Source organism: Orcinus orca, chromosome 20, assembly GCF_937001465.1.
Source record: "Orcinus orca chromosome 20, mOrcOrc1.1, whole genome shotgun sequence".
NCBI classification, from domain to species: domain Eukaryota; kingdom Metazoa; phylum Chordata; class Mammalia; order Artiodactyla; family Delphinidae; genus Orcinus; species Orcinus orca.
Window position 1 is genome coordinate 41,052,435 of NC_064578.1, and position 20,544 is coordinate 41,072,978.

General features: G+C 38.7%; 1 protein-coding gene across 2 annotated transcripts in view; it reads left to right on the plus strand.

Annotated features, from left to right (window-relative positions):
• The window catches only part of DPY19L3 (dpy-19 like C-mannosyltransferase 3), a 74,950-nt gene extending 55,322 nt beyond the window's left edge, over positions 1-19,628 (plus strand). For both annotated transcript variants that reach the window (XM_004284857.4, XM_033414995.2), the window contains exons 15-19: positions 105-161; positions 4,079-4,161; positions 11,439-11,571; positions 14,020-14,178; positions 15,659-19,628. In XM_004284857.4, coding sequence (XP_004284905.1) covers positions 105-161; positions 4,079-4,161; positions 11,439-11,571; positions 14,020-14,178; positions 15,659-15,820 — 594 coding nt within the window. In that variant the 3' untranslated portion in view covers positions 15,821-19,628. The remainder of the gene's footprint in view (positions 1-104; positions 162-4,078; positions 4,162-11,438; positions 11,572-14,019; positions 14,179-15,658) is intronic.
• Positions 19,629-20,544: the final 916 nt, after the last annotated feature.

Below are 20,544 nucleotides of genomic sequence, written 5' to 3' on the forward strand. Positions count from 1 at the left end.
AAATTATATTTTTGTTGTTTAAAAAAAATGTATTTACAAAGCAAAAATGTAAAAGCAAAAATATTCCAAACACTTGTAATCTAAATAATGTCTTTCTTATATAGATATGTATAATGCGATATTCAATACCGATATTAATACTGCTGTATCTGTGCTATAAGGTAAGGTTGATTGTCCTCATTCCTGTCTTTAATCTATTTAGCAGAATAATTGCTTTGACTCAGTGTACTTTGTGTGTCATTGGCAAGTAGAGTGCTTTGCAGAACTTACAAATATCTACTTAGATGCTTCTTATGGCAGTTGACATCGATAGGAAGACTGATGTTCTTCCCAAAATGGGATTTAACAGGTAAAAACATTATAACAAAAAATACTACAATTTAATTATTCTAATTAATTTTGGTTTTGACTTACTAGTCAGCTGATGCAAATTCTGAAAATAAAGATGTTTTCAGACCTATTTTGAGGTGAATAAAGGAGAAAAATTAGTTTTCCCTGTTGCATGCTTTTTATAAGAGTAAGATCCTAAAATGCATCTTATGTTAACCTACATATTTTATTAGATGCTTAAAATCATCTTTGTAAGAGGGCTGGGCACATATAAATACAGTCTAAGTTTAGCCTTATTATGTCCTTCAGTTTCAGTAGGAAATAAAGAAATTCTTCATATTCTCAGTTGACTGATTTCTGAAACAGCATTAACTGTGTTTCAATTCTGAGACTCCTCCATATGAGCCAGTGAGTCTTTCATCACACCTTTGAGATTTAGAGGCTTGAATTGTTACCTGGGCAGGTAGCTTGGATTGTTTTATCCAACTGAGCTCTTACGCTCTCTTTTAAAAAAAAAATCTTACATATTTTTTAAGTTTAGATTTTTTTCTTCAAACTTTATTTTAAGGCAGAACAATGGATTTCAAACTCTACTGTGTACAGTTCCTGATTTGGGAGGGCAGCTAAAGGGAGTGGGGAGGCGGGTGGGACTCTCCTACAGAAAGGATCAGCTATGGCAGCTCAACTTCTAGGTTTATTTGCTTATATTTTCATGTAAGATTTTATTTGAAGCAAAGGTTATAGGCTAAAAGAAATGTGTGATAGTCACTGTTAGACAATTCTTTTGTAAATATTTCAAAAAATTATGTTGTATCGTGTTCCTGTCTATCAAAACATTTGCTGTTATGGGTGGACCACTGTGCCAACTCCCAGATACTAGAAAACATAGAAATAGGTCATTTCTGCCACCATGCCTCTGGGAATTTTATTGCTCTACGGTAAATAAATGAAACTTCTTACAAACATCTGGAAAGCAACAATTAAGGATTAGGCAGAGTATATGTTTAATGATGAATGAGGTAGCTTTATTACACATTGATTCTGAGGGATAAAGCACCCTCCTCACAGAGAAGATGCAGCTCATCATCATTCCTGTCTCACCACTAAAGACATACACACACCGTAACAGTCCTTTCCCACTGTCTCTGTGTGTAGGCTGAGTTCCTTTATGTCTCATATTTATTTGAAAATTTGTTGATTTTTTAATAGCTACTTGAGGACTTAAGTCTCTTGTTCTTGATAACGTTGAGGAAGGACATTATAGAAGAAATAAACAAGCAGCATCAGCATCACCTGGGAACTTGTTAGAAATACAGATGTTTGGGTCCTACTCCAGACCTACTGAATCAGGAGCTCTGGGAGTGGGGTCTAGTGATCCAGGTTTTAACCAGCTCTGCAGGTGGTGCTAATGCACCATCAAACTTGAGAACCCCCTGCAGAGAACAGGGATTCTCAGCAGCAGCACTGTTGACATTTTGTCTAGATAATTCTGTCTTAGTAGCTGTCCTGTGCATTATAGGACACTTAGCAGCATCCATCCCTTCTACCCACTACATGCCAATAGCACCAGCTTCCAGTTGTGACAATCAAAAATGTCCCCTTGCGGGTGTGGCAGAATCCCTCCCCCAACCCCTCTTGAGAACCAGTGCTATGGAAGAACCAATGATAGCACTGAAAAGGCCATCATTTCCTCAGGGAATCTTTGTAGATGTACCCTGAGTAAGAGAGTTAGTAGTCATTCTGAAGAATCTCTCCAAAGACAGATGGCCTCGCCTCTCTCAGTATTGGACTTCAGGAGAAATCTTAACGCATCCAGCTTTCACTGTATAAAACAGTTTACGTATTTCAGCTTCTCAAAACTGTATTTGTGTTTTAATACAAAATCACAAAGAAAATAAAGATCTTATGTATGAAACTGAATATGTTTTCCAACTGTTGAACAGATTTATCTGTAAGAAATAAGAACTAATATTTCAAAGCCTGATTTAAGTTTTACATAGCACTATAATGAGGATTTCAAATTTTCTTGTTCATAATACTTATTTTGCTATATGTCTGCTTAGGATAATCCTGTTTAAAAGGGAAAAGTATGTGCTAGTCTCCACTCTAAAATCAAGAGTTTAATAACATTATTGCTCTCATGTTAATTAACTTATTTGGATACCTAAAATCTCATATAAACACTGCTGATCATTTAGGAACAGCATTTAGTTAATTCAACATTTGTTTTTACGTTGTTTAAGAAGTTTATCATAAGACTGTGTTACCAGATATTAACATTTTCAGAATTAACAGCAAATTTCAAACTAGAAAAATATCTAATAACCACTGAATTCACAGATTTCAAAATACGTTTTATACAAAAATAATTAAAACATCATTTAAAAGTTGGTATTCTATTGTTATCAAAATTAATAGGGATAATGGATAATTGGAATCTTATAGAGGTATCATTTAATCAGTAATTTTTATTACATCTCTTCTGAAACCTAGGACTAGTAGTGCTGACACCTGATTTTCTGTCACAAGCACCAGCAATTTTCCTGACTTACCCACCCAGGAGACAAGATATGAATGAGTAGTAAAAATGGCCAAAGATGAAATGACAAGATAAGAAAGTGATAGGGATAAAAAAAACATCCATAGACCAGTCAGGTGCCACTTTGCTTCCAGTTAGTGGTTCTTAAATAAAAAAGATTATACTTGCAACTTTAATGAAATGTAGATGCATTATCACTGGGCTTCTATTCCAATATAGGAAATGAGTTCTACAGTTCACCTTAGCATGTATTTAGATGATCAAGTCTTTTTAGCCAACTGCCATTTGATAAAACAGTGAACATTTAATTAGTTGTTGAATTACACAGACAAGTTATATTAGAAAAGCAGTGGATTCAGAGTGTATTTTTACATTATATCTGCATAGCTTAAGTTACTCAAGTTGAGTAGGAGGCACCAGTGGCATAAATATAATACTCAGATGTACCAGATTTTCCTGGACCGTCCTACTTTCAAATATTCTTCTCTCCCTTTGTACCTGTAATTATGTTAATATTCATCAAACCATTTGCCCAGATTTCTAGTTTAAACAATATAATCACCATATCACACAATGAAAAGTTTCCAGTTGTGACTCTGCCACTGTGATCTGAGCAACTCAGGTTATCTATCTCTCTGAGCCGAGGTCTCCAGACTAGTAAAATGAAAAATAAATAGCCATGGTGATGATGCCTTCTGCGTCATCTGTCTCCCGAGGAGTTGTGAGGATAAAATGAGATTCTGTATTCCAAAGCATTTTTGCAGCTCTAAAATGGTGCTGTCTTCTACAGGGTACATTCTGCATTTAAAGATAAATTACATGAAGTTAGTCAGTCACATTTATCTCATATCCTGTGAACTTTCTCATGGTTGCTATTCCTGTCATATCCAAATTAATGTTTTACTAGATATTAACACCACATACAATAGCATTTTTATTAGTGTAAAATAAAAGCTCATTTTTTAAAGTTGGCAACACCTCTACTTCTAATTAGCTCCAGCTCACAATAATTTTGGAAACTTTTCTCAGACTTCATCTCACTTACACTAGAAGGGTTGACTGCAGAAGTGAAGTAGTTCTAATATTCCAGTTACCACGTTTATTTAGTTCACAAGTTATATGCAGTTTCTCCTTTTTCACTTTAATCTAGTGATAGTTGTGGGTCTGGGGGTGGATTTTGGTTTTGTTTAGTTTTGTTTTTAATTTCAGTTCTGGCCAGGAATGATGGATGAGCTCTCCGAGTTGAGAGAATTCTATGATCCAGATACAGTGGAGCTGATGAACTGGATTAAGTAAGAGGATTTTTTTTTTTTAACTTTTAAATTTAAAGTGCCTTTTAAGAGTCACTGTAGACCTCATTTGGTTTTTGTTTTTTTGGTTTTTTTCTGAATCTAATTATGAAGATACATTCATTCTCAAGTTTTTCTTTATAACTCTATATTTGCAAATAATTTCTTTCCATTCAAAAAATATTCTCTCTAACCACAATCCCGTGAAGAAGGGAAAGTACCAATACGGAGAGGGAAACAGAATCAGAGGATGCATTTCAAACCAGTGACAGCAATGGAAATAAAGTTTTATATTCTCTGCCAATTTTATCTTTATCATTTCTTTCATTTTAATACCATTCAAATTTTCTATTAATACTGACACATAAAATGTTCTTTCCTTGTTAATCACTTAAAAATTATACTGTAAACTACAGTTAATTAGAGTCATACTAGCTCAGTGCAGATTTCATTTTAACTACATATTGCCCAAGATTAGGCCTAGAGAAAATTTAAAATTCAAAAGCTAGAGCTTTTCCTTTCTTGAACATCATAATGCTTTCCTGTTATATTGGTTTGTATTTTTGCCTGCACGATTGCTTTGCCTCAGCATTCAGCATCAGAATGAGACTTGTGTTTTTCAAAGTTTTGTTAATGAAACCTGCCTCCCACCAGCAAAAATAAACTTTTTTACCCAGAGCAGCATTCCTGTGCCCTGTAATATTGTATTTCCCTATTTTATAACCAAAAAGCAGCAGTGTAATTATTCACACTTAAACAGGTGTCGCAAATCTTATGTGACATATTCTGAAAGCATCGGCTGTATTGTCTCCATCACTTAGAATTTTAGTAGCCATATTGGCACTTGCTGGTGACTAATGTTTACTAACCAGTACAGTTGAGCACTGCTTGTGTATTAAGAGATGGTAAATGTTTGATAGCTTAGGTCTCTTGAGTACAATACATGGATTTTATAGAGATTTGTATCTAAAAATATACATGTGGCTTTGGTCCCAGTGTTGGACTGGGTTGACTAGATGCAATGAGTATAATTTTTCATATATTTTCAGTGCTGAGGGTACGAAGTGGTGCTTTGTCTTTATATATTTATTTAACTTTAAATCATGGCAGACAATTATAGAGTAAGTAATTCCTTCAGTATTTTTTTGTGTAAGGGAAAAGAGGGTTATTCATATAAAGAAAAACTAATTACTTTTGCATTAGCTATAGTCAACTGGAAATTTATGACATGTGCATCTGAAGGTGAGGCTGATATTTTCTATTTTTCAAATTGCACCATTGATAGGAATGGTGTAGGGTACCCAGTCTGGTAGAATCCTGAAGGTGGCAGATCTTCTGGATCTACTTGGATTGGCATTTTAAAACATCTCACCTCTACTCCCCAGCCTTTTAGGAATTAATTGTAGTGTCATTAAAATTTTATCCTAGCAGAGTTGTCTTTGGCTGTGTCAGACAGGATATACTTTTTGTAACGCCTTTATTTTCATGCTTTTGCTCACAGAAAATTATTTAAAATAACGTATCTGGTTCTGAAAAATTATGGATGAGAGCTTATTCCATGTGTAAAGAAGATAATCTTTTACTCTGCATTTGGGGAAGTGGTCTTTGTTCTTACATTCTCCTTTTACTAACAGTTCTTCTCCCTGTATGTAGACTTACTCTTTTCACTTTTTAAAAATTCTCAGTAACTGAAGGATTTGTATTGTTCCAAAAAATTGGTTCTATTGTGATCTAATCTTGCCTGTTTTCCCTTCAAAGTCTTCAAATCTAAATTATTGTTTTTGCAAAATAGCTGCTAGGCATGTTTGTGAAATAAGCTTAAGTGATGATGAATGTATGCCAAAATAGGGTCTGTTTAGACACAAAGTGTATTTGTTTAAATCAACATTTAAATCAGCTCTGGTCTGTAGACTTCAATTCCAAACACAAGTGCATGCATTTATTATTCTTTTAACCTGCCCTGATTTCTTCTGTTTTTAAAACATAAAGTATAACCTACTTTCACTCCACTACCTTGATTAGTCACACAGTGTCTGTGATATTAGTAGGTCTGAGCTGTGCTAGAGAAAAGGCTGTGGGCTAAGGATACAGAGTGTATCTAAAAATCTGTTTGAAATTGTCTAAAGGCAGCAGCCAGACCTCTGGTCCCCACCCAGCACTGTTAGTGAGGAACACCTCCTCCCCATCCTGTCTGCTTCTGTTCTCAAATGACCAAAGTGATACACTCACATCTGTCCTTTGTCAGGGCGGTCGTGACAGCATCTATTGGGGTGGGAGCGCAGCTTCCCTTACAGGATGGCTGCCTGCCCTCCGGGATGAGTGAGAACAAGGAATAGTGACCTGCAGAAACTCGAGGGGACACAAATGACCCTCCACTTTGGCACAGGGCAACTCTTGCGTAAAGTGTTGAGAAGAAGCTACCGCCATCTCCCAGTCTGCCTCATGTACTTGGGGCTTCATGGTTGATGCTTCGGGATTCAATTCTCTTTAATCAGCAAGGATCTTTTGCAGTCAGGCCCCCAGAGTCTTCCCTATGAGAAGTAGGGCGACATCCGCATGCCTTCCACAACCCCGGCCTGTGTGTTCACCGGGCTGGTTGCCTGCCGTCCACGTTATACTGAGGTGCTGCACGCCCTGTTTCCCAGCAGATTTAAATGCGTGTGTTCACATTAACCCCTTTTTACTGATGATGTTTCCTGAATACAAAGATTAAAAACCTGTTTTTTTGTTTTTGTTTTCTTACTTTCTGGTATCTCTTTCAGCAAAACCCAGGTGGTACTTTTATAGGTTTTATGTGTGATTAGAAAGCACGTTTACCTCATCAAGGCCAAATGTCACAGCAATTGGTAGTTCATACCTCGTTCCTTAGAGTGTGTCATTTTTGGCTCCTGAAACATTTCTTTGACATTGTGCAATTAAGATAGACTGTGGATTTGACTTTTGAAGTGTGACATTTTACCTACTTGGCTTTAGGAGATTTTCACTAGAAATAGTTTCTTTCCAGTGATGAAGCCTGCATGTGCAATATTTTCTCAATGGGCCTGAGAAAATGGACCAAACTTCCTTCACGTTTAATCAAAGCAGAGAGAATTACTGTATATTTTAAACATGATGTAGGTTAAGTTCAGACCTTAAATGCCTGTAAGCCTCTTTTATACTTAATGAATCATTTTGTGGCATTTGCATAATTCTATAAATTTTGAAGTGTAGATAAAACAAATGTTCACACATTATATTATAATGCTTAGTTTCCCCATTAGTTCAACAGTAATTAACTTGTTGAAGCTTAGAGCTTCAAAAATAAATGAGATTATTTGTTCAAAATGCCATCAGGTCTTCCTGGAATGACATTTAAATTATATAATGTAAATCCATTTGACCTGTGAGTCCTTGTCATTATTTAGTGACATTTCTTACAGAACAAATGGTTTGCAGGTTGGGCAGCCTGCTATGGAGCTTGGTAGAGAACTATAAAAACAAATTATTCTTTCATTTTATACATCATTTGTTCAAACATTGGTAAAAATTGCTTTGTTTTTCTATAATAGAGAAGTGTCATTCAGTGGATAAAAGCACATTAGCTATTTTAGACACAGACCACAGACTGTGTCAGCAAAAGTATCTGAAGGAAGAATACCCATCATTACATCTGTCATACTGCATATTTTAAGTTAAAGACAAAGAATCCCTTCTCCCTTTGCCTACTGAGTTTACCACAGAGAATGTAAAATACTGCGAATCTAGGTTTTTAAAGTCTAGGAAATGTGGTTTTTTTTCATTTTGTTTCACTTTGCTTGTTTTACTTTTTGCATTTGCGTTATGGATAAACTTAAATATTTAAGAGAGCAGTTAAATATCCCAGATTTACCATAGGGCTAGCATATACAACCAAATTAGACAATCAAGTGAATAAACATCATCTCTGGTATGCTTGGAAGTCAGTCGTTTTCAAAGAAATGTATCTAATCCATTAGGGTACTTGTATTTTGCTATTTAAAATAAAACCAAGGACCTTTAGTGAAAGACTGTTAAAAATCCAGAGGATTGTGGCACCGGCAGTTGAGACGGACTGCGTTTCTTTTAAACTTCCTGACTCTTTACTAATGAGGCCAAACGTTAAAACTTGTCACAATCGAATGAACTTTGTTCCACTTTTTCCTCAACTCCTCTAAGCAGTCATGTGACATGACTTGCTCACCTGGTGATGGCTGCTGTTGCCTTGGGGACCGTACCCACTGGGGCGGCAGGGAGCAGCAAGTGCTCTCAGAGCCTACAGAGGAGAGACGCCGTATTTACTGTGTCTGATGTGTTCCATTTCCAGCATAGCTGCAGGCCCACAGAAAGCAGTCGTCAGTATGTGGTGGACTAACTATGGGCTTGTTTTGAAGTGTTTGCCTGTAATGAGAGCTGAGTCTATTAGCCAGTAAGCTTCTTGAAGACCGGGTATCACCAGCCCTGCACATAGCAGGCCCTCAGTAATAACTTTTAGCTGAATAAAGAATAACCTTATAACTCCCCAGCAAGCAGTTTAGGATTTTTGACATTTTAAACCTTTGTGAACTGTATAACTCATCAAAGTATTGTGATGATGGCCCAGGAAGGGGGGTGGGGGGGGGGGCGTGTGTGAAACCTTTGTCATTAGCCATGAATAGATACCAGGCCAGTCATCTATCTCTGCCACAACTAGAAACAGCTCTGTGCATCTCCCTGATGCTGAATCCTGTTATATATTCAAAATGATGATGCTGAGACAGCCTAAAGATTTGAATGGATACTATCAGCTCAGCTGCTGGGTTTGTTGTTTGTGAAGAGAGACAAGTTTGGCACTCTTAGGCAGTAAGACTGTACAGACCAGGATGGTTCTCTCTCTGTTAGCTCTCCCCTCTGCCTCATGCTTTGCCAGACAGGGAGACCAGACTCATCTTCTCCCTGCATTCTAAATCTCTTTGGTTCAGAGGACCCAAAGGCAGCCACTTTGTGGCATTAATTTTATAACTTATTGCAGTAGAATGGTTTGTGCCAGTTAAGAGTATACGGAAGGAAAGAAGACTGGTTTGGAAAAATAGTGACACATTTTCTTTAATTTTATTTGTTCATATTTATTGTATTTAGCAATTACGGTCCACTATAAATGAGGGCAGCATTGTATATATGGCACAGACTAAGCGTTTAGTAAGTATTCATTGAATAAAATGGAATTTTTATATAAACCTTTCACTAAGGAACTCAGTGCACCTCTTTTCATTTAATCCCTCCTGTTTCCCTGACCACATGGGACACATGTCAAGAACTCCTTATAAATTGCTGGTTCAGGGGGACAGAGCAGACATCTATTTATGCCTGTGTTCCTGGGTCTGGTTGTCAGAATGATGACATCCTATGAAGCACAGCCAAGTTCACATAAAAGTTTTTCTCTTGTAATCCATTCTGGGGTCTGACAGGAATAAGGGAGGGTGAAGATTGTGTCATTCCCTGGGTGCTCCTTGTAATTCTATCCACTTTTTCATCACTTAAGAAAGCTTATTGGAATTTGAGTGAACGAGAGTGTCATTGTTAGAAAATCTTGCATTTTCCAAAAGTAAATTACTTGTAACTGTTTCAGCTTGAGCTGTAGGATGCCTTGCTTGTAGACATCCAGAGGCCTTTGCTGGGTGGCATTCGTGCTGTAGTCTTAGCATTAAAATGGAGTAAGTAGAACATCCTCCTGGAACATGTGAATATGATGAGGCTTCTCTTAGAAACTTGAACACTAGAGCAAGTTTCATGCCATAATGTCCAGAAACACTGAGGAGAACGGCCTGCTGTGGCTTTTTCTGTAAAGTATGTTGAGTTTTAATGATTTCAGTTAGACTCCTTCTCAAAAGAACTATGTCCGTCATTTTAACTCACCCTAGCATGTTGTTAACACAGGAAGGGTGAGTATACCTTGCAGTATTACTACTGGGCCTGTATCGGAGATGGTGCTTCGAGCAGAGTCCATGGAACAGCCGTATGTTCTTCACAATAAAACGACACCTCGTTGATTTGCAGGTGGCTCCCAGGTTTTAAAAAAAATGGAAGGGAATTAAATGAACTACTAAGATTCTTTTTTTCCAAGGGAAAAGGAAAGATGCTTTCACAGAAATCAGGAAGTCTTTCCTTGGCCCTCCATCACTGTCCCTCGCATCCCATGGAGAGGCAGAGAATCACAGCTTGGTGATAATTGGAAAGTGAGATCTTAATTTAATACCAGAATACCCTGTGTTCCTTAAGATGCATGTAGTCTTTCATAATCAGGACTAAAGAAAAGGAATACATAAAATACTTCCGCTTCCGCATCAGCAATATTGTACATCTTCATACTGAGTATAAGATAAGAAGATACCTGCTAGTTCAGAATCTTCTTTCCGTGTTCTTTTGTTTTTACTAATTCTTTTTTTCTAAAATAATTTATAGTAATATCTGTGATCTTTTTTTCTTGTTTTAACCAAAAACCCTTGGAATTGATTCACGGCAACTGCAGTTTCTGGCTTTATAGTTTGTTTTACTCTAGGCAGCCCTTTTAGTTAAGTTTAATACAAAAAGCACTGGCAGTCTTCTAAGGCCTCGTGTTAGAATCTGCCTCTTTGGAACAAGAGCAGGAGAGGGTTGTGGGTTTTAGCCTAGAAGACTCAGGAGATACCCACATCCTAAGACAATTCATTATAAGAGTAAACCCATCAAAACAGTAAATGAGAAGCTTCCCAATCATTGTCAAAAACAGACACGAAAAATTTCATAAAACAGTTTGAGTGCAAATCAGAATCTCGAGCAGCCTCCTGTGTTTTTCCCAACTCATAGCCCTTCCTAACATAGCTGGGTGATCCTGAGTGTGTGATGCTATCTTCGTGGAAGCCTTAGCAGTGAGGTTAATTTAGACGCCAAAATCTTTTTTTTTTAAAACATCTTTATTGGAGTATAATTGCTTTACAATGGTGTGTTAGTTTCTGCTGTATAACAAGGTGCATCAGCTATACATATACATATATCCCCATATCCCCTCCCTCTTGCGTCACCCTCCCACCCTCCCTATCCCACCCCTCTAGGTGGTCACAAAGCACCGAGCTGATCTCCCTGTGCTATGCGGCTGCTTCCCACTAGCTATCGATTTTACATTTGATAGTGTATATATGTCCATGCCACACTCTCACCTTGTCCCAGCTTATCCTTCCCCCTCCCCATATCCTCAAGCCCATTCTCTAGTAGGTCTGCGTCTGTATTCCTGTCTTGCCCCTAGGTTCTTCATGACCTTTTTCTTTTAGCTCTAAAACTCCGAGGAAGGCTGTGTTTGCTGGAAGCATGCAGTTACTGGCCGGCGTCAAGCTGTGCACGGGAAGGACCTTAACCAACCACCCACACTACGAGGACAACAGCCTGAGAGAGCGAACCAAAGCGGTGAGTGCCTCTCCTGGCTGGCTCGTGTCCGGTAAAGCTGGGGCTTCTGCTACCTGCAGGTTATGAGGGGAAGGCAGAGCTGAAGTGCCTGTCAGGACTTGCGTCTCCAGAGTCTAGACCTTGGCCTGCCCCGTCTGTTAAAGGCATGCTGTTTCGGCCTTCTGTTCCTCTCGGGTAGAAGAGTAAACTGAGGAGAACACCTTGAGATGTACAGAGCAGAGTGTTTGAGGACAGAGTCCTCAGAGCTTTGAACTGGAGAAGGAAAAGGGGCAGAGACATACGGGTCACATTTTTTAATGGGCTGTTTCTGTGTGTGTGTGTGTGTGTGTGTGTGCGCGTGTGTGTGTGTGTGTGTGTGCGCGCGCGCGCGTGTGTGTGTGTGTGTGTGTGTGTGAGAGAGAGAGAGACAGAGACAGAGACAGAGACAGAGAGAGAGAGAGAGAGACAGAGAGAGGCGGGGGGAGAGAATAGGCAACACAGCCATACAGTAAAAAAGCTCAGAGCGTGCAAAAGAGAACATAGTGAAAAGTCCCCTGTCTTCCAGCTACTGCATCCCCTCCCAGGAGGCAAATAACATTACCGGTAATTTTATGTATATACAAATGTGTGTGTGTGGATAGATACATGAATTCATATTCTTTTCCCCCCTTTTTACAAAAGAACTAATTACATCTTGCTTCTTTTGGCACTTCATGTATTTTGGAGATCACTCCACATCAGCATATCGACAGCTTCCTTGCCATTTTTAAAGCTGCATAATGTTTTGTTACGTGGATGTGGCAAATTTTATTTGACCGTTTAGGTTGTTTCCCTGTCTTCTGCAATTATACAGCAATTTTCCAAATGATACGCCTGTATAAGCATCGCTCTGCACAGGCACAAGGTGTCTATCCACACATGAGGTTCTTAGAAGTGAAGTTGCTGGGTCACAGGATGTGGGCATTTGTAATCGAGATAGAATTACCAGGTCTGTACGAATTCTGCCAATTTACACTCCAGTCAGTGCTACAGAAGTGTACCTGTCCTAGTCCTCGCCAGCAGTGGTTTCAAACTTTTTAATGTTTTATATCAGTCACTTCTTAATCTTGGTGGCTGAAAATTTGTTGAAAAGTCTTGTTTGGGGGGTGAGATTTAACTAGCCTAAAAGTAAATGATTTTTACTAAATACTCCATTTTTAAGAGAACTGTCTTAACATAGATTCCTGCTAAAATGGGAATTTTTCAACTAGCCCAAGTGTTCCATATGGCCCTGAGTTTGCTAGAGGAAGATCGGAGGGTACCTGGATCACCAGAACCCAAAGTTCAGCTGGGAGGTGGCCACCACTTTGACTTGAGAGAGATGCAGATAGAGACATGTCAGAGGCACAGGGAGTCCTGTGTTCCATCCTCTCCAAGATCCAGTCCCTGCCTAGGTGCTGAGTTTTATGCCCTAAAAACTGATAACCTTGAAGGTCCTAGTGCCCTTCTTCAGTCATGACCTTCAGATCCTTGGAATGCCTTAGCCTGAGGCTGGTGCTGGACTGTAGGGAGGATGACCTCACAGTGTTAGCAACAGAAGCAGATAACCCCCCACCATTTCAGCATATCCGTTAAGACATGCTGACCTAGGCTCTCAGAACCCAGTCTCTTAAGTCAGAGACATATCATTAGAAATCAGTGGACGACAAAGGAAGCAGCTCCTCTCTTCATTACCCCTCCCCCAACACACACACACCATTCTACCTTTCCCAGCGCCAAGTCCCAGGATATAGGCCACTCACCATCTGCGTGTATTTACTTAACGTGTGTGAAGCTGGTGGTGACTGGGAAGGCGTGCCTCCTGATGAACTGCCACTGGGCGCTGCAAGTTGCTCTTCCTCCAGGAAGGACGAGAGAAAGATAAAGTGTAGGGTCTCCTGGTCAAGCTGAGTGCAGCAGGACAGCAGTAGAGCAAGGCTGCTGCCCCTGCCTGGGGCTAGGGACCCTATGGGGGTCCTGTTCCCCAACTGCCACTATCAGAAGCTGGGTCTCCTTACAAGTATCTGTGCCTCCAGACTACCACCACCCCTAATGGAACCTTTTAGTCTAAAGGTCCCCTTTTTAAAGGTAGAGACTGTGTTTTATTTACTTAATCGCATTATTTACCTTGGTGAAGCATTCTTAGAATTGGCATCTACTGATGAATATATTCATAACTCAATACATCCTAAATCTTTGGTGTCTAAATCCAAATGTATTCAGCATGACTCACTCTCCCCCGTCCCAACAACTTTTTTTTTTTGGAAATTTCTCACATACACTCCAGGACTACAGGTGAATGAGCAACCTGCACAGGAAGAGGTGAGGGGAGCAGGGTGTCTGCGATTAGACTCAACCCCTGTGGGAGGTTGCAGCAATAGCTAGTCCTTGACGAACTTCCCAGCAGTTAAGTGGTATTTTGCCCTATTCCATTTTTATCTTGTTTTGAAGGTCTATCAGATATATGCAAAGAGAGCCCCAGAGGAAGTGCACGCCCTGCTAAGGTCCTTTGGCACCGACTACGTGATCCTGGAAGACAGCATCTGCTATGAGCGCAGGCACCGCCGGGGCTGCCGGCTGCGGGACCTGCTGGACATCGCCAACGGACATGTAAGCATGCCTTCCGCCCCGTGTGGGGCGTCCCCTGGGGAGGAGAGGATCCAGTGTGAGCCCTAAGGAGTGTAACTACCTTTATACCTTGGAGAATTGCACAATGGATCAAGCATTCACCTCCGTTGCGTTCTGCAGAACCCCTACCTTGGCACGTTAGTAACTTGCCACGGGGGCTGGAGGGGCGGGAGAGATGGGAGGGGAGCTCTTGTCCCCACTGTCACACCAAACAGAGCAACTCTGTCTTCATGAGGCTTTGCGTAGAATTTATTTTTTAAGGTTTTGCTACTAAAGTGAAAAAACCTCAACCTTTAAAACCGCTGCTCCAAAGCATCATTTTGGCTGATGATACGAATGTCCATGAGGGCGGTGCGCCAACCCAGCACCCCACAGCCTGTGTGGTAGAATCTCACTCCTCTCCCTGCTCTCTCGTTGGGTGTCCCTTTTCGTCCACTGGCACACTTCCACAAAGATGGCTTTCTATGGCCAAGCTTACACTCCTGAGCAGGAAAACAAGCTACTTCTCTTTTCTTCTTTCTGAGGAAAATGTTTTAGGAGATATGCCAGGTCTCAGGTTGAGAAAACATAAGATTTTCACCCTTTAGAGGTGGTGTGTGTTGTAATTATTGGTATAAAAGCTGATAGATATTTCTAAAATGAGTGGGGGGAAAAGTGATAAACCTAGCCTACATCTGAAAAAAATAAATAAATAAAACCTTGACTGTACAGAATTTGAGATTCAGAACACTTAAGATCTACGCTCTTAGCACATTTCAAGTGCAGAGTACAGTATTATTAACCCTAGTCACCATGCTATACATTAGGTCACCAGAGACTTACTCATTTCATAACGGCAAGTTTATACCCTTTGGCCACCATGAATGTATTGGTTGACTTGATTGTGGTAATCATTTCACCATGTATATGCATATCAAATCATCAGATTGTATACCTTAAATGCATACAATTTTGTATGTCAATTATGCTTCAGCAAAGCTGAGGCAAAGAAAATGAGGCTTGATTTTTGCTCAAGGAAAAATAACTGTCCGTAACTACCTTGAATGCAGAGGAGGTGCAGACCAAATACATTTAAATTGTGCTTTGCGTGTAACTTTTTCTAACCAGGCCATCTGATGAGTTGCAGAACTTTCTCTGGTCATAGTAATTCTTCTCTGTGTTTCATTTTTTGAGAGAGAATGGTGTAGTATGTTCTTCAGGACAAGGAGATCCAAGTTCTGCTTCTAGCTTTGCCATTAAAGGTGAACATTGTTTGACACCGAACTCTGCTCTTCAGCCTTGGATCACACTTCCAAAGGGGAAAGGGATGGACCAGATGGTCTGCAAGCAGCCATTGACATTCGTTCAGTTTAAGTTCACTAGCATGTCATTCTTAAAGAAACCCAATCCCTATTCCTACTTCTGTTTGTCTTTTGTAAATACGATTTTTTTTCAGATTGTATTGGTTTTGTTTTGGCTTTAGATGATGGATGGCCCAGGAAAGAATGATCCAGATTTGAAACTTGCAGGCCACCCTCGCTTTTGCGAAGAGATAAAAAGAAACCTGCCCCCCTACACGGCATACTTCACTAGAGTGTTTCAGAACAAAACATTCCACGTTTACAAGCTATCCAGAAACAAGTAACAGAGCTTTCTATTTAATCTCTATTTTTGATATGTGAAACTCCATCATAATGAAACTCAATAGATAATGTTTCAAATGTAATTAGGTAACCGGTACCTTAAAGCTGTGATATGATTAAGTCTACAAATGTTTACACAAGCGTTACCATCTTTGAAAGTATCTTATACATGCTTCAGTCTTCGTCTTGTTTCATTAATGTTCTTTAGCCTAAATGTTTTCAACTTTCTAAAAGTGATCTAGAATTTTGTTGTTGGGGAGAACAGTTAAGTGTTCCATAGGTAGCCTGAACAGCTGCATATCATGTTGGAAATCTAGAGCCTCTTTCAAGATTTGAAATACTTCTAATTTTTAATTGACTTACAACAGCTATAGTTGAATTGAATTGAGGGGATACATAATTAAATTATTTAATATTTTTTCACTAGTGAAGACCAACTGGTGGCTTTTTAAAAAGCTCTCTATTGTCCTGTTTCACCTAAAAATTTTATAATGTTTTTAATTTGTCATGCTTTGAATATTTTTTTAAAAATCATGTTAAGTCTTCATATGTATCTAAAATTTTTTGTTGTGCTCCATCTGAAATGTAATGTGTAGCACTTCAGTAGTATGTGTCAGTGTGTGTATGTGTGTACACGGGCATGTGCATGAATGTTTTAATGCTGGGCACAGAAAAGTGTTACAAGTTCCATATTGTAAGTCCTTAAAGCAGCAGAAATGTTATGTAGCTGAGTAGAATTTGTTACTGTATAGTGTTACTATTTTAAAACCTGTTGATACTATTTAATCTATCCTGCAAGTAAGAAAATTCTTCATTTCTTACTCATTCAAATTTACTGGGTTTGCAAAATTTTGTAAACTCTTTGTTTTTAGCCTTTGTATTTTTTACAGCCTAGAACCTTGCAAAGTCTTACTATTTTTAAAATGTTGTATCTTAACTAACTCACTACTATGATATTTTTGGCAGAGAGCATTTTCATACCAAGTTTGATTTGTGGTCTCCAATCTTACTGTGAGGGCCCTTGATAGGTGGTTCTTTTTCTTACTCAAAGGTAACCAAGTGCCTCTAAGTCATGCTTATTTGTAAACAACGAAGAGGATTATGTGTACCTTGTACCTGCTCAAAAATTTTTTGATAATTGCTTTTGTAATTAATTTCTAATGATAGGGACATGTAAAAGTTACTGATAAAAGCATATTGTGTATTTAATTAAATCAAGATAGCTAATGAAATTAACTTTCACCTCTCATGCCAGTTGGAAATGATTTAAATATTTCTCCTTGCAAATCACTGTAGACATGAAGACGGATATATCACATGTTCAAATGATTTTCTCTTCAGCTACTACTTAAGCAGTATTCAAAAAGAAATTTTACACTATCATGTTGGGTTCAAGGAAGGATACTTGGCTTTTATCAAAACTTATTTAAATAAAAAATTGACAGTAGCTGGGTTATTAAATTATGCAACTGAAACTCCTGAATTATATCTTTCTTGTATCCCTTAATAAGGTTGGAGACCACTGCAGTTTAGGATAATACAATAATAAAACATTTTAATCAGTACTGAAACTTTAATTAAGCCAGTAATGATGCATGCCTGTTGCAGCTGACAGCATGGGTCAGTCCATCCTTCAGTGAGTGCCTTACTCTAATTGAAACCAAGCACATGTAAGGTACAGCGTGTTCGACTATCTAGTTACGTTTTTAAAACCCTCTATTACCTTCTCAGAAATATTTCAATTTATTTTAAATATTCCTGTATTATTAATCTATGCATTTGGGTATTTGGAGTTTCAGTATACAAGAAACATGTACTTAAATTTTTATGCTTATCATCACCACATTGATCACATACAGTAATCCTTTTTTCACAGTTTAGGTGCCATTTGTTGCCAAAACACTTAGTGTTCAGTCTTTAGTGAAAAATATAAAGTGCCAAAAATTCTTGCAAGACAGAATCCATACATACACGCTTTCCAGAACACTGTGACCATGTATAGTTGACATTTTTATTTCCTGATGACCAAATCTCTTAATGAATCATGTGAAATATTTTTAGTGCTCCTCAGTCTTCTCTTTTATGACCTTCTCATTGGAGTACATGGGAGGAAAGAGAGGAAAAGCGGCTGACCCTGGCTCTCTAAGCTCCCTGCCACACGATCTCAGTGGCTGTGCTAATGTTTGGTAATATCCTCAAATTACGGCTGTATTTTATGGGTAGAAAGACCACTTGATTTTGCTTCAGAGTTAGCATTCAAAAGAACCTCTAAGTACAGTAAGTGCTCTTAATTAACCTTTACTTACGTGACTCACCGGGTCCCTTCACAGTCTCCATCCCTCTTGTAAGCTGACTTTGGCCCAGCACCAGTGGGGGCTGCTCCCTGGCATTCTCAGGCCTCTGCTCTCTCCTTTGAGTTCTCTGCCTGCGCCAACCTTGTCTGCATGCTCTACTTCCCGCTGTAAATACACGATTCAACATAAACCCAGGAAATTTCGCTCTAAAATGGAAGGGTTATTTCTGCAAAAATTAGCTTGAATGCTTTGGTAAGATTTGATAACGGTTGCCACTAATAAAAATTACTTTTAAATTAATTGTGGTTGGGAAAATTATAAAATATTGGGATAACTTAAAATTCAAGAAAATTTCTGAGCTTAGATTGCTTCACAGATTTATTTATTTTAGTCCTCATTTCACCTTAAAAAAGATCTAGACTGATCAGAAGGTATTAAAAAGTACCCAAATCAGGGCTTCCCTGGTAGCGCAGTGGTTGAGAGTCCACCTACCGATGCAGGGGACACGGGTTCGTGCCCTGGTCCGGGAACATCGTACATGCCGCGGAGCGGCTGGGCCCGTGAGCCATGGCCGCTGAGCCTGCGTGTCCGGAGCCTGTGCTCCGCGATGGGAGAGGCCACGGCAGTGAGAGGCCCGTGTACTGCAAAAAATAAATAAATAAATAAAAAGTACCCAAATCATATTATTGGTATGATTTATGCAAAAATAAAACTGTAATCATTGGACCCTTATGCAAAGGAAAGGCCTCGGCTTTACATCAGAAGATGAGCAAATGAATGTACAATTATACATTTGAGGTTATGATTCCCTACTTTAACCAACTTTAACTTCATTAAATGACCAACTACTGATACCGATCACAGTGGCTAATCTACTTCTACTAGAGTTGAAAGGTTCCAGTCACTTTATTACAGACTTAAAAAGTAGGAATTCATTTCAGATATATTAGCCAGGAGCATAATTAGGTGTTATCTAGGCCATTTGTTGTCCACTTAAAGGTGATTTTCTTGACCTTTGTGAGATCAACTAAATAAATGTGTGTGTGTGTGTGTGTGTGTATGTGTTGGGTTGGTGCTGGTGTTGGCAAGGACATATGTAGATATTTCATCTGGTCTGCATCTTTACAATTAAGTAAAAAGGTTTATTCTGATTACACATGAACCTTGTAACAATTGTAGCTCATCTTTGGCCAAAACGTACCTGAATTAACTAGAAATAGTCCATTTTTAAATTTTCATTTAAACGTTGGAATTAATAGAAGGACAAAATGTTCTCAGATCATATATCTTGGCCAATATGCTCCGAAATGGTTTATATATGGCAACCTTTTGGCATAGAAGAGAGTGCTTGTCTGTTCATGGAAAAAAACTTTTAAACTGAGAGAGTGGCTTACTTTCTTGTGGCAATTGATTTTCTGTACTTAATATCCTAGGGGTAGAATCTTACAAAGAGCTTTTATAATTTGTTGTACTGAATTGTATGAAGATTGTGTACTAAATAAAGCTAAGTTACACAGGATGAGTGTCTTTCATTTCTTTGAAGGTCAAAAACCAAGGAACTGGCTTATTGAAGTGTATTAGATATGTGCTAAATAGAGTATAATCACTAAAAGATGGATGTGATGGGGTCTTACTTGTACTTGCTAATGTTGAAGGGGTTTCTTTTTTTCACAAAATTTGGTTTGATAGCTGCTTATTTGCTTTACTTGAACCTCAAGCTTATAGTTAGGACTTGTAAAGAGAAGGCTGCTGTCAGCTGAATTTATCCTCAAAGAGAAATGCTGTTGTTTTGACCTTTGGAATTGTTTCTACTTCTTGACTAAACTCTCAATCTTTAGTAACTCAGGAAAATGGGTGGTGGTTCACATTTTTGGTAAGAGTGTAGAGATAACAAATATGCTTGATGTTAGGTTGTTCAAAGCAGATATTGAAATTCCAAGCAGAAATGGTCAGGGAGACGGATATACTTCCAAATAGAAGAAAACGGCAGTGGGATCTCGAATATTCGGTACTGACTCTTTAAAGTATACAATTCAGTGTACTTACACTAAAGCTATTAAGTACATGTTGCTAGAATGGTCTGGCAAATTAAGAATTACAAACAATATAGATAAGCGAGAGATTCAGGTTATGAATGAACTGAATGTGTAATGGTTTGACATGTGACACAGGCACGTGGCAGATGAAATGCTAGTTCTCTGCCCCTCATCTCAAACCTTTTCAGTTAATTTTTTTTTTTTTTTTTTTGCCACGTCACACCACGCAGCACATAGGATCTTAGTTCCCCAACCAGGGATCAAACCCATGCCCCCTGCCATGGAAGCACAAGAGTCTTAACCACTGGACCTCCAGGGAAGTTCCCCTTTTCAGTTAATTTGATATTTAGACATTTGCTTTGTAGGATTGTTCTTCGAAGTGCAGATAACAGAACT